General features: G+C 32.1%; 1 protein-coding gene across 3 annotated transcripts in view; it reads right to left on the bottom strand.

Annotated features, from left to right (window-relative positions):
* LOC123298480 (serine-rich adhesin for platelets-like) overlaps window positions 1-14,026 on the bottom strand; it is a 64,711-nt gene that overhangs the window by 35,070 nt on the left and 15,615 nt on the right. For all 3 annotated transcript variants that reach the window (XM_044880490.1, XM_044880491.1, XR_006535276.1), the window contains exon 5: window positions 12,019-12,268. In XM_044880490.1, coding sequence (XP_044736425.1) covers window positions 12,019-12,268 — 250 coding nt within the window. The remainder of the gene's footprint in view (window positions 1-12,018; window positions 12,269-14,026) is intronic.

Raw genomic sequence — 14,026 nt, 5'->3', positions numbered from 1 at the left:
ATCAGGGTTGCCTGATCATTTCGTTCGAAAAGCAGTGGGTGACACTTTTAAAAAACCATTAGATCACAAAAATTTTTTTTGTTTCAGTTTTGTTTTAGTAAAACTGACTTTACAAGGTTAAAATGTCCCAAAATATACAAAACCGAGTACATATTAAGATCGATTAAAATCTTAAAATTTCGGGCCATATCCCAGATAGAAGATTTTTTTTTGGATCAAAATTACTCTTTACAAAGAGTTTTATCACAGGAGTCATTTTCAAAATAAACGGCAAAATAAATTTTAAAAACATAAATTTAAATACTATTTTTCAAGTATTGTCCGTAAACAATAAACATGAGGATTGTGGTATTTTTGAGTACCAAGAGTATTGTATTGTAATATTTTTAAGCACCACTTTATATTATTCATGTTATACAGTTATGTACACATTTAAGATGAAGACACCCATGGTTTCGGATAAATATCTTAAAAATGTAACCCATCATCCTGTATGACTGTGCAAATCGACATTCAAATCAAATCGATGTTCCTAAAAATAACAAAAATATGAGAGTGTCTTCATCTTAAATGTGACACACTGTATAAAATTTACAATATCATTTTGATGATGTTTTGAAAGAAGTTCAAAGTTCAATGTAATCAAATCAAGTAACAAATGATTAATAAAATTAAATAAGGTTCCAGTACCTTTAATAATAATAATTACAACCACCTTATTCATCCTACCTTTTTTTTTTGGCATAGCTATAATAATACAGACTATATTAAGTAGCTTTTATACAGGGTGGTTCAAAAAGAAATTACCACCTTACATGTTAAAACATGCAAGTGATAATATCTTTAGTGTAAGTGTAATATTTTAAAAAATTTTCAAATTATGAATTATAGGTTAGGTATATTGGCTGTCCACGAAGGACACATAGGCCAAACTGTCCATTGTGATACCATGTATGTGTTTTACCACCCTTCCGCTGATAATTTTATTTATCAGCTCATTCCAGAGGCTGAGTACACCTTCTTCATGCATATACCATGCACTACACCAGCTCATCACAATTATTAATTAAATACAATTTGTTGCGACGGCGGGAATCGAACCCGCTACCCTAAGCATACCGCGGACGGAATTGGCTAATAGGGCGACTTAATAATTATAACTTTATATACTATATTCAAGCTCAACATTACTTAAACACATTTTTTAACATGGAGACTCATTTTGTCTAAAAATAGTCTGGCATTTATTGAACACCCTGTAAGTATATATATAAGATGGTTTTAAACTGTCTAGTCTTGTCTAATATGGTATAGTATGGTCTAGTCACTGTATTATCATCATTATTGAACATTAAAAATAATTTTAAAATGATAATAATAAAAAATTTCATCACTTGTATTTCATCTACGTATGGGATGTTTTATTTATATACATATAAGACGGTTACCATAGTTACTATAGTAACCGTCATCATTTTAGACTATAGATACGTTTTAGCAAGCTTGATACATTTTTTTAGAGCGAGTGAGAGAATTACGAGATATAAGTTTAAATATCTATTTTAATATCTCGGTTTAAATAGAAAAGAATAGTACCTTCTATTGAATTATAATAATAATTTCGTATCTTTTTCTACTTTTTCGATTCGGACACCAGATACCTGATGCTTAGATTACTTAAGGTACTCTAGGCACTAGGTATCTGGTGCCCGATTCTGTCGCGATATTCGTGTTCAGCAACTCCGAGTAACGAGTTTGGACAGATTATATAACGAATTGTCCAAAAACTCCCGGAGACGCCGAGGATTCCGTTTACCCCGAGCACCAGGTACCTCGGAGACCAATTCTGACGCGAAATTTCGTGTTCAGCGACTCCGAAAATCCTTGAGTTACAAGTTTGGATTTGTTTTCACCACTATTTAAAATGCAATTATAAATTGTATATTATTTATGCAAATTGCATGTCTTTAATTTCTTATAAATCAATTTAGGTCACAAAATTTCAGGACGCTCTAACGAATTGAATGCAGAAAACCGAATTCAAATCCGGCTTACTGTTCGAACTTCAGTGCTTCGTTTCTGCAGCTGTAAGTAAGTTTTCATTTAACAGCTGTTAGTAATGTTAGCACTAGCTGACTACCAACTGCAATCAACAGTAGATGATTGCAGTTGAATCTTTAGCACTATTGTTCCGGTACTGTACTATATTGTTTTCTGTTTACAGTCTACCTATCTATTAATAATACCTACTAGTACTACCTATAATGTCTAGACAATACTAAGGACATTAATGAGAATTACTAAATACTATTAAGGTACGTCCACACTATACACTATAACTTATAAAGGTAATGCAGTAACAGAGAAATTTTTCCATTGAGATATGTATTGATTAAACTATAATCATAATCCGCAACAATTCTTTTTGTTAGTAAAATATTTTGTAAAATTGAGATAATAAAGGTTACAATAATTTTATTTGAATGTACATTCTATAAATTTTTTAAAACGATAATTTCCAAAACTGCCTGTAGCCGGCCAAATTTGTAATCCGCCTCTGATTTCCTTGTATATAAAAATTAATTTTTTTTTGTTAATATTAATATATTTTTGTTAAATCTTTTAAATGTTAAAGATAATTAATTTAAAATGATGTTTAGTAAAACTTTCTAAGAATCATTTCAAAATATAAGCTCCAATTTATCAATATTACGCTGTAAAGAGTTACAAAATAGAAAATTTCCATAAAACTTATATATTTTAAAAGTATAAATTTATAAAGAAAAATCAATATGTTGAAAAATCAATCGATGTTATCTCTTGATATTGACTAAACTAAGTATATTAACTATAATTAACAACTCATCTATGTATCTAAAGTAAAGCTCATGTGTGATAAGGTTTAATCAACTTTTTTTTTATTGTTCCCACCCCAAAATTAATAATTTCAAAATTTGCCCGTATAAAATATAAAAACTAAATTCTATATACAAAATTTGTTAATTAATTATTAATTAAAATGTTCTTTAAGTTTGTAATTTTTGTATTTTGTACTTTATCGGTGTTTATTGTTAATGGAACTCCAGCAGTGAGTACTTTTTTCATTTTTAAATTAATGCCCTTTTTACTCTAGGATTTTCGAAAAAAAAGAAGATTTTTTTATCCCTTAAATATAAGGGCTACCTAATATGACTTCAAAACGCCATAAATTCTCTAAATTAAATTTTTCCAAAAAATTTCACAACCAATAGGGCTGAATATTTCAGGAATTTCCTAACTTAAAATGAAGAATCTCCATTGTGTATTATCAAAATATTTAATTCTTATAAATTATTAAATAATTATGTTTTTTTTTAAAGCATGGTGATCTTGCAAAGCTCGAATTTTTTAAAACAGTTCAAGATTCTTTTTCAAAAGGTAAAATTTAAGCTTAAATTATTTCAAATTTATATAATTCCATAAAATTCAGTAATAAATAATTAACTAAAATATACCTAATTTTTCCAGTTTTTTAATTTCGGGTCTGATGGATAGTTAATTTTATGGAGTCAATTTATAGCTCTAATAAATTTTGATTTTTTAGATGGCCATGACCATGAATGTTACCGAGAATGTAAATACGGAGAGAACAAAGTATGTACGTACGATTTTACTGTAGCTACTTACAGCTCAATGTCAACAGAATGTGGAAATTGTCCATTTAATCAAACTGATTGTGAAAATCCACTTTGTGTGACGGCTGGTGGTAAACAACGGCTAATAACAACTGTAAATTATCAGATACCTGGACCAGCAGTTTTGGTAAATATAATATAAATTTATTTGCAGGAAAGTAGGCAAGGTCTTGTTTAATAATTATACCACAATTATTATTTCAGTAACGTTTCTTTTTTTATTAATTAGGTCTTCATCAGACATCATAATGCACACTTTAGTCATATTACAAATTAACAGGGTTCAAGCTCTTTAAGAGATCTTTATATCAACAACTACTATTTTATAATGGCATCATAACACGACCTCAGTACAGTGTCGGACTATCACATTTGTCGGAATATAGAGTACTGCCTATGACCCCGTATAGTCCGAAATTTGTTACAAAAGATTACCTTGTAATCCGACAAATCACGAATCCAATAATCAGATTCTATATGTTCTATTCTGAAATGTAAATCATACTTCAATACAAAAATAATAGTCGAGTTAGAGGGGACGCCGGATTAGTCAGGAATCAGATTACCGGGAGCCCGCTGGATAATTTTTGTATTTGGAAAAAATTGAAAATAATAATTTTTTGTATAAAGGTTTGCCTGAACGATACAATTATCGTTAATGTTCATAATAGTTTTGAAAGCGATAGTACAACAATACATTTCCATGGTGCTCATCAAAATGGAAGTCCATGGATGGATGGAGTACCATTTATAACACAATGTCCAATTTTACCGGGTACAACATATCAATATAAGTTTATTGCTGGAATTGCTGGTACACATATGTATCATGGGCATTCAGGTAAGAAAATTGTATTTAACATTCTTCACTTCAATCTTTGATCACGTCGGGGTCACCATCAACATGAAGATAGATTTGTAAAGCCTGTTTGAGTAAAGACTAATTTGGTCTTTACTCAAAATTATTACAAGTTTATTGAAATATTTAAATACGTAACACTATTAAATTATCAATTTATCCAGTTTTTACATTCCATAAATAACGAAAATATGAAGGTGTCTTGATCTTAAATGCGACACACTGTATTAGGTGTATTTCTTAATATTCAATTTTTGTATTAATAATGTAAAAAATTTTCTGAAATATTACTTAAATATCAAAATAAGCAAGCGCTAACCACTTTCGTTAGTAAAGATAGATTCGAGTTTTCAAAACATTAAAGTTTTGTTCCCTAATCTGCAGAATATAACATTTATAGGTACCCATGAAGCTGATGGTTTATTTGGCCATTACATTGTGAGAACACCAGAAGATTTTAATAAGCCCGAATTATACGATTTAGATTTACCAGAACATACAATGATTTTCTGGCATTGGTTTGATCGTCCCGTAGGTGAAATATTTGCAATGCAAGATTTTGCCAAAACAGGAATACCTCCATACGATATTATAATTAACGGTAAATCAGAAAAGGAAGTTTATACTAAAGATTGTAAAAACTATAAAACACCGCGTGCTGTTTTCGAAGTTGAACAGGTAGACTTTAAAACTTTTCAAAATATTTATAATTTCTTTTTAATTACTGAAAATAATTTTGCGAACTCATCATATTTTAAAAAATTTATAATGCGTACTAAGGATTATACGATCAAATAAATTACTTAGAAAAAAATTAGATAATTAAGACATTTTTTCTTAATCAACAAATCAATCAATCAATCAATAAACTAGAATTTTGGAATTAAATAAATTTTCATTCATATTTGTTCAAGGGTAAACGATATAGATTTCGTACAATTTTTAACAGTATCATTTACTGTCCAGTTCAAGTATCCATTGATAATCACAATCTTACAATGATTGGCAGTGACAGTGGTGAATTTAATCCTGTTGAAGGTGAGTGTGTTTATCATTTAAATTACCGAGTAGTATTTTATAATTATCTTACAATAACAAAGCCCGCAAACTCATGTGTTTTTAATTTGATGAAACCCGGTGGATGGGGTAATTTTGATCTAAAAAGTGTAAAAATCTGGTTAATTTAATGATTGGATGCAGAGTTTTTGAGATATCGCAATATTTGGGTCGATTTTAGCGTGTATCTCAAAAACTATTCAACCAGTCATCAAACGTACCCGATTTTTATACTTTTTGGGTCAAAATTACCTTATACTTAGTTTTATCGAAATTGGAGATAAAAATTTTTTTTTCGATTTTTTGAAATTTTTTTTAAGGGGTACCCCTTTGAAAAAATCGACAAAATCGCAAAAAAATTTTTGTTTTGGAATTTGATGAAACTCGGTGGATGGGGTAATTTTGACCCAAAAAGTATAAAAATCAGGTTAATTTAATGATTGGATGAAGAGTTATTGCAGGATCGCAATATTTGGATCGATTTAAGCCTGTATCTCAAAAACTATTCGATCAGTCATCAAACGTACTCGATTTTTGTACTTTTTGGGTCAAAATTATTAATATACTGAGTTTTATCGAAATTGGAGGTAAAAATTTTTTTTCGATTTCTTGTAATTTTTTAACGGGTATCCCGCAAAAAAAATTCAAGCGTATTATAAAATTATTAAATATATATTTTTAAACAGTTGAATCTTTCATTGGAAATGCTGGAGAACGATACGATTTTGTATTAAACGCAAATGCCCCAATTGGAACATATTGGATACGAGTCCGTGGTGTTGGTCACAGATGTGAAGATGGAAAAATAAACCAACAAGCAATTTTGAAATATAAAAAAAGTGAATTAGAGGTACCAAAAGGGGACGTACCCGCATATAACGAATCCGGTAGACCAGGAAAAGTAGGTCACTATTTTAAAGTTAATTTTTCTCCCATAAACAATGTTACTAATATATCTTTTACTTTTCAGCTTTTAAATCCTATGGAGTTAGCCCATACATCTTACCCTGAAAATGATATCATTATGTTTACGGAACTTGAAAGTCCTAAACCAACTCGAAATATTAATGGAACACCTGATATAACTATTTATTTAGAATTTAAAATGAATGCTTTCAGTAAGTTTCTTCTTTAGGGTAACTCTTTAGAAGGTTTTACGATTTTTCCCAGCATTCATTGTAAGTCGAGCCCACTCGTGAATGTGTGGTCAAACCGAGTCGTAATTTCGGTTGCATTCAGTTCGTCAGATATACAAGCACTGTTGGTATTAAATTCATAACTGTGGAGACTGACTAATATGTATAATTTTTTATATATTAGTTAGACGTCCAGGTTGGTCGAGCGGGCTCGCCAGTGAATGACTCACTTAATGTATATGTAATGAAAATATTGACAATCCTACAAGCTTATATCTGCTTTATATACTTTATTAATAAAACAATTTTTATTTTCAGTATCTCAACGCTCAAACTATCCACAAATTAATAATCTAACATTTGCTTATCCTAAATCGCCATTGTTAACCCAATGGAATAGTACGGATATCAGTTGTAGTCCAAAATTAAAACATTATAATTGCATTGATAACTTTTGTACATGCCCATACACGCAAACAATTAAAAAAGGCGATTTAGTAGAAATAGTTTTGGTCGCGATAGGTAAGACTAGAAATTTTTTTGCTTAAAATTAACTTTAAATTTTGCAAAATGATTAATTTTTTTTAAATTTTAGATACATTCCCAGTTGGTGATCATCCAGTGCATTTACATGGTAATCACTTCCAGGTAGTTGCAATGGAAAGCATTGGAACAAATATATCCACGGAACATATTCGAGAATTAAATTTAGCTGGGAAAATTCCAAAAAAACTTGAAAAAGTACCATATAAAGATACTATTACAGTTCCAAGTCTAGGTTTTGTTATTTTGCGATTCGTAGCCAATAATCCAGGTAGGTTTTGCTAATTTGTAATAATATTCGTTTAGTGCACAACAGAGCTACCGCCATATAAATAATTTTTTAAAGTACATCTGAATAAAACACATAGGCTATATTTTATAAAGAAACTGACAGTTACCCAACAGCTTCGCCGAAAAATTTCTATTTTAAAAGCAAAGAAGTATTTTGAGAGTTATGGAGGGGGGGGGGGTTAAATGAGAACAAGAGAGGTGAAGGCTATAAGACGATAGTCTTTACTTTTAAAATGAAATTTGCCCATCGAAACTAGCGGGTGTCATGCTAGTTTTACATAAATGATATGTATGAAGTTGCTAAATTCGCTTCTTATGGCGCTAGATCTCGGTTCTAGATTAGAGAAGAATAAAGAATAATATTTAAAAATAAAATAAACATTAAAATTTATTCAGGTTATTGGTTCTTTCATTGCCATTTATCGCTGCACTCTGCAAAAGGTATGGCCATGGTAATAAAAGTGGGTGAAGATATTGTAGATATACCTACAGCACCCCAAGATATTCCAAGATGTGGTGATTTTCCAAGTTTACCACCGTATTATTAAAAAAACAGTATTTATTTTGTAAATAATAATTTTTTAAATTCTTGTTTATATATTTTATACAGAATTGTCCAATAAAATAAAATAAAACAAAAGAGGGGTACCCCAAGTGAGTCCCTAGCACCTAGATCAAGAGTCCTCTACGCCTTTCTTGAGAACGAACTTCCACCAGAAGACGAGACGTCTTCAAGTATGAAGCGCTATTAAAATCGAATGAAACTCGTCGTCGAGGTCAGACGCTAAACAAAAAGCTCACTGCTTCTCTGCCGGGATCTCTCCTAAGATAGATGGATCCAAGGTTTCGGACCCGAAGATTCTGAATCTAACGCCCTGCAGATTTCTCAGGGCTCGCCATCCTACATACAGGCTCTACAAGTGGAATCATTAGAGATCCCCATGCTGTGAAGGTAATAGTTCAGTCACGGGCACTTATAGCTCGGTATAGGAAGTTTCATGTCCTTATTGTATATGTTTTTGGTTGCAACATATGAATGTCGAACACAAAAGGAGAATGTTGAATTTTTGATATCATTTATTTATTATCGAATTTAACTACTTAGGTTATGCTTGTTTTTGATAGGATCATTAAAAATGATATATTATTGAAGAGAGTTAGTGATGAAGAACCAGTAATGTAGCTAGTTCATGTTCATGTTCATGTTCATTTCATCTCATCTCACATACCTACTATTAAAAATAAAATTATTATACACAAAGGACACGAGCTACAGCAAAGGAAGGATATCATTTTAATTTTAATATCAAATTATGAAAGTTTAAATCATACAAAACTATATAAATGATATTACTTTTACAATAGAAGCAATACCCAATATCAGTAACAGAATAAAACAAGTGAAAACAAACAATTGACTGAGTTAATTGTTGAAATACCATGTATAGACAGTTTTGATGACGCAATCGTTTGTTTTTTGAACGTCATGTAAATAAAGAAAGATTTCCACTCTTAAATAGCCACACACACATGACACACAACTGATATTCCCATATAAATACATACTACAAAATTTTCACCTAATTAGCGCCCTCGTGGACAAACAGTGATGTTTACAAGAAAATGTTTCAAACAAAAGTTGTTTATTTTTTTATAAGGAACATTTTTTACATTTAAACATTTGTTCTATCTCTAACGGTTTACAAGATGGGTCCTACGGACCCAAGACCCAATTGACCTATGTTGCTCATTTACGAACTCGACCTCACTTTTTACGTCCTCAGCACGCTAATTTCAGCTTGATATCTCTTTTCGTTTTTGAGTAATCGTGATGACAGATGGACAGACGAAAGACGAGAGACAGACATACGGAAATGGACTAATTAGGTGATTCTATGAACACCTAAGCCAAAAATTTTTTCGTAGTTACACACTTGGGACTAAACTTAATATACTATGTATATGTCATATACATAGTATAAAAACAAGGTATTTAGTCCTACTTACTGTGAACTACCCGCTTCGCAGGGTAGCTTTTTAAAATTTTGAAAAAAATTATGGTCTGTTAACGACGACCCATACTACCTTAAATAAAAGGTTAAGGTTATTTATATAATGTAGACTACATTACACATGCACCTTGACAAAACAAAACATTATATGTATACATACATATACTGTGCTGTATAAAACATAACATTGTAATCAACTTGTGAAAATGTATTCCCAGTTAGGGAATAACCTAGAAAACAAAACTACATATATAGATATAGTAACGATAGAGCTGTTACCACGACCAGTATCATACTGTATCATACGGCATACCATACCATAACAAGTGTTTTATTTACCGAGTGTTCAAAAAGTCTGCAAACGTTCCAATCATTGGATAAAATAATTTTCATATGAAAACGAAAAACTCTACCAAACATTCTATATCTGACACTGAAAGCTTCTAAAGGAGTTTTGGTTTATTGCACGGTACATATAAACCAAATAGATGCTTTGTAGTGAAGAAATTAGTTATTTTTGGCTTATAAAATATTGTGTGCAAGTGATGCTTATAAATTTGATAATATAGATATCGCTCCTCAATCATCAATACTCGTCGACAATTAATATAGTCGTCTCTGTTCATCAAATGATGGATCTTCGATGAACTCATAATTAAATTAAAATTTTGTTTTGATATCAACGACAACCTTATATTTTTATGGTATTATTATAAACTACAAGATTGTCTAAATATTTTCGATAGTCTTTTTATCACACTCTCTAGTTTTTTTGATATAGAAATATCCAATTGAAAAGGATAATCTATATGATTCATCATTTTTCAGCCAACTTTGAACGATAGGTTAGGTTAGGTTAGAGTGGCTGTCCTGGGGTGGGACATACTTAGACCAGAGGGTCCGTTGTGATACCGTAAATGGGTTGGCCCATCCCCGGCCACTACTCCATGAACCATTTGGAGCTGTTTAAGAACAGCAGGAGGGCTTTGACGTTGACTGACTTTAGGTCGGAGAGGTCGTCAAAGAGAAGCTGGCTCAAAACTTTGAACGATAAAATAATAATAAAAAGCCCGATGACCTAGGAATTTTTTGTGATTTTTGGAAATTTTGTTAATCAAAAAATTTAAGTATAAAGTTTTATTGAACTTCCTAGTTCCTAGTATTATTCCATCCTTGCATATGTCCTTAAATCACATATTTAAAAACAAACATCTTTATATCTTTAAATAAAATGCTACTGTATCCTAATTTTTATACAATTTTATTAAGTGATTTTTTTTTCTAGTTTAAATAAAAATAATATTTCTATGAAACTGTTTTAAACGTAAAAATAATTTTGTTCTACTTAGAAAAGTTTTCTTTTAAAATTTAATTTTTTAGAACATAGAATATTCTAAGAATATATGTTTTTGATACACAGAACAGAATAGTTCTTCCAGAAACTGAAGTGTAGTTTTATTTATATTAAATAGTAAGTCCCATTTATTTAATGAGAAATGTTTTATAGGAGTTAGAAAAAACTAGTAGAAGTATTGACGGACTTTAAGTGGTTTAAACGCGACTTTTTCTCAAAATTTCATCAAAAGCGCTAGGGTTAGTAAATCTGAAAGTCAAAAAAATTCAAGGATAATATAAAATGGCTCCATTGAGTCCAACAGATTTTCATCTGAAACATTTTTCTACATCTAGGTTAGGTTAGGTTAGAGTGGCTCTCCTGGGGTGGGACACACTTAGACCATAGGGTCCGTTGTGATACCGTTTCTACATCTAATTTAACGTACAAAATATTTCTCATTAAAGAATTGCTATGGACTCGTAGGACTTAATAATACATAAAAGGAGTGTCCCAAATGATTCCCTAGCACCTAGACCAAGGGGTTTCTCTGTGGCCTCCTTGGGAACAATCTATCACCCGAAGGAGACGTCTTCGGGTAAGGTGAAACTATAGGAATATGTCGAGGAAAGAAGCAAAGCAGAAAACCAACAGTTTCATCATGGATCTAAGAATTGGGAGCAATCCTCAGGCCCTGGAAGTTTCTGCAGGTGCAGAAAATATGTAAGGAGGTTTGATCATCCTCTATACAGGCCCTACAAATTTGATCAACAGAGATCCCCATGTTATGAAGATGGCAGTTCAATCGACAGTGTCCTGTCAAGAGTTTCACCTCCCTTCTCAACTATGATCTAATACCAATAATCAAGGAGTTGTCTCTTTCCTATGGGAATGAAAGTTTCATTCCCTTTAACGTCAGAGTGACCCAGTACCCCGGATCAGCCTGACTGAATATTTTAGTGCCAGGCTATTTAGTTCCTCGAAGCATTGATAAACTCTCCAAGGCCTTAGTTTATATATCCTCGGAATGGAAGTAGAACTTATTCAAAATTCAAGAATACTCCTAGTCAAGTAATAAATATAGTATGATTATAAAGTTCTTAGATCTACTTACCATGATAATTATTTGAAGGCACTTGTTCAGCATTTAATGAACGATTTAGATTAGATTTACGTTTAGAACTTTTATCTTTATCAATTCCAACTGATGATAACAATGTTGATGTTGTTGAAGTTGTTCGTCCAATTGTTGTTGATCGTAATGAATTACTACGTCTAGGTGATGTCACTAATGTTGTACTATTTGACTCTTGATGATCTGATGATGATCCATTTGATAATCGTGAATTAATCAAAGAATTTTTCTATAAAAAAAAGAAAACATTGTCAAATTATTACGAATCTATTTTGGATATGATTTAGCAGGGATTTGAAGCTTATTTTGTAAATTTTCCGAGCTTGAAATGAATCCCACAGCTTTGCTACGGAATCTTCGGTTCGATATTATGAATGGCAAAGATTGGCACTGCTAGGCTAGGTTAGGTTAGGTTAGAGTGGCTGTCCTGGGGTGGGGCACTCTTAGACCATAGGGTCCGTTGTGATACCGTAAATGGGTTGGCCCATCCTCGGCCACTACTCCATGAACCATTTGGAGTTGTTTAAGAACAGTAGGAGGGCTTTGACGTCGACTGACTTTAGGTCGGAGAGGTCGTCAAAGAGAGGCTGGCTCAAGTAAGTCCATCTCCTCATGACAAGAGCTGGGCAGTGACAGAGAAGATGGGACATTGTCTCCTCCTCGTCACCACTGTGGCAGCTCCTGCTGTAGTCGTGATACACTGCCAGGCCTAAGCGTTCAGCATGCTTGCCGTCCAGCCAGTGTCCTGTGATAGCCGCAACAACTTTGCGAACAGAGGCCCTTGGAAGTGAGAGATATGAGAACTTCGGAACGCCTGCGATTGTACTCAGATCATATCTGTCTTGTAGTACCACAAGTATACACACTGTCAGAAAAAATGCCATAGTTAAAACATTCTAAGCGTACTCATCATATGTTATATTATAATAGTAACACTTAGAATGTTTTAAAACGAGCATTTTTTCTGACATTGAGTATACGTTCTTCCCTCCATCTAAGATTGGCCTTTTTCCGAATATCCTCTTTCAGGAGTAACTTGCAGTTCGCAAATGGAACTCCCGGGTATTTATTGATGCTTGTGTCCGGCAGCATCGTCCAATTTCTGGCAAGCTCGTCGACTTCACAATTTCCTGGAATGTCCCTGTTTCCCATTTGAAGTCTAAGAGGGTGACTCCTAGTCTAAGAGGATGACACTCTGTAGATATGATTTTTGAGTTGAAAACAGAAGCAAAACAAATATAAATATTGATAAATAAAGAACAAGTTATCCTTACAATTAATTATTTGTGTTAATTACTATTTACAATTAAAAACAATTGTTTTTATTTTTGGTATTAAAAACACACAAAAAAAACCATAATTCTGTTTGTTAGCCTTCAAAGGTCTATCAGTTCAATTGAATTGAGTTACAATGACAAAGTAACCTGAATTATTTTATTCATTTATTGGTACCTTAGTTTTAATACCTTATAAGGTCTTGGAATCACATCTGTTGAGAATCAGATTCACATTCATTTAATTTAATTCAAAACATTCAATTTCAATCGACAGGATACCCCCCCCCCCCATTGAGCATCTCTCCATATAGATTTGAACTGAAAATAAAGTCCTGTAAATGCAGACATTTATGAAACGCATTTCCATTGGCTAGTTTCCGGATCTATTTTCCCAAGTCTTTTTTTCCGGATCTACTTTTCTGGGTCTATTTTTTCCGAATAAATTTTTTCTGGGTTTCGGATCTATTTTTCCCAGGAATATTTTTACCGATTACCCTTCAATTTTGTACAAGAACTTCCGTGACATCTGAGTCGACGAAGTCAAAAATTCACTCGAAGCACTCGATGCTGCAATGCGTTTTCAAATGTCTACCAAATGCTTCGCGTTTTGTGCAGTTTTAATAATGACCAGCGACGAATGAACGCTCATTTCTAACTTCGCGTCATCTTAAAACATATCCTAGATCGACAATGTCTGAAGATCGGATAAA

This window comes from Chrysoperla carnea, chromosome 4 (genome assembly GCF_905475395.1).
Source record: "Chrysoperla carnea chromosome 4, inChrCarn1.1, whole genome shotgun sequence".
NCBI classification, from domain to species: domain Eukaryota; kingdom Metazoa; phylum Arthropoda; class Insecta; order Neuroptera; family Chrysopidae; genus Chrysoperla; species Chrysoperla carnea.
This window is presented reverse-complemented; position numbering and strand designations above follow the sequence as displayed.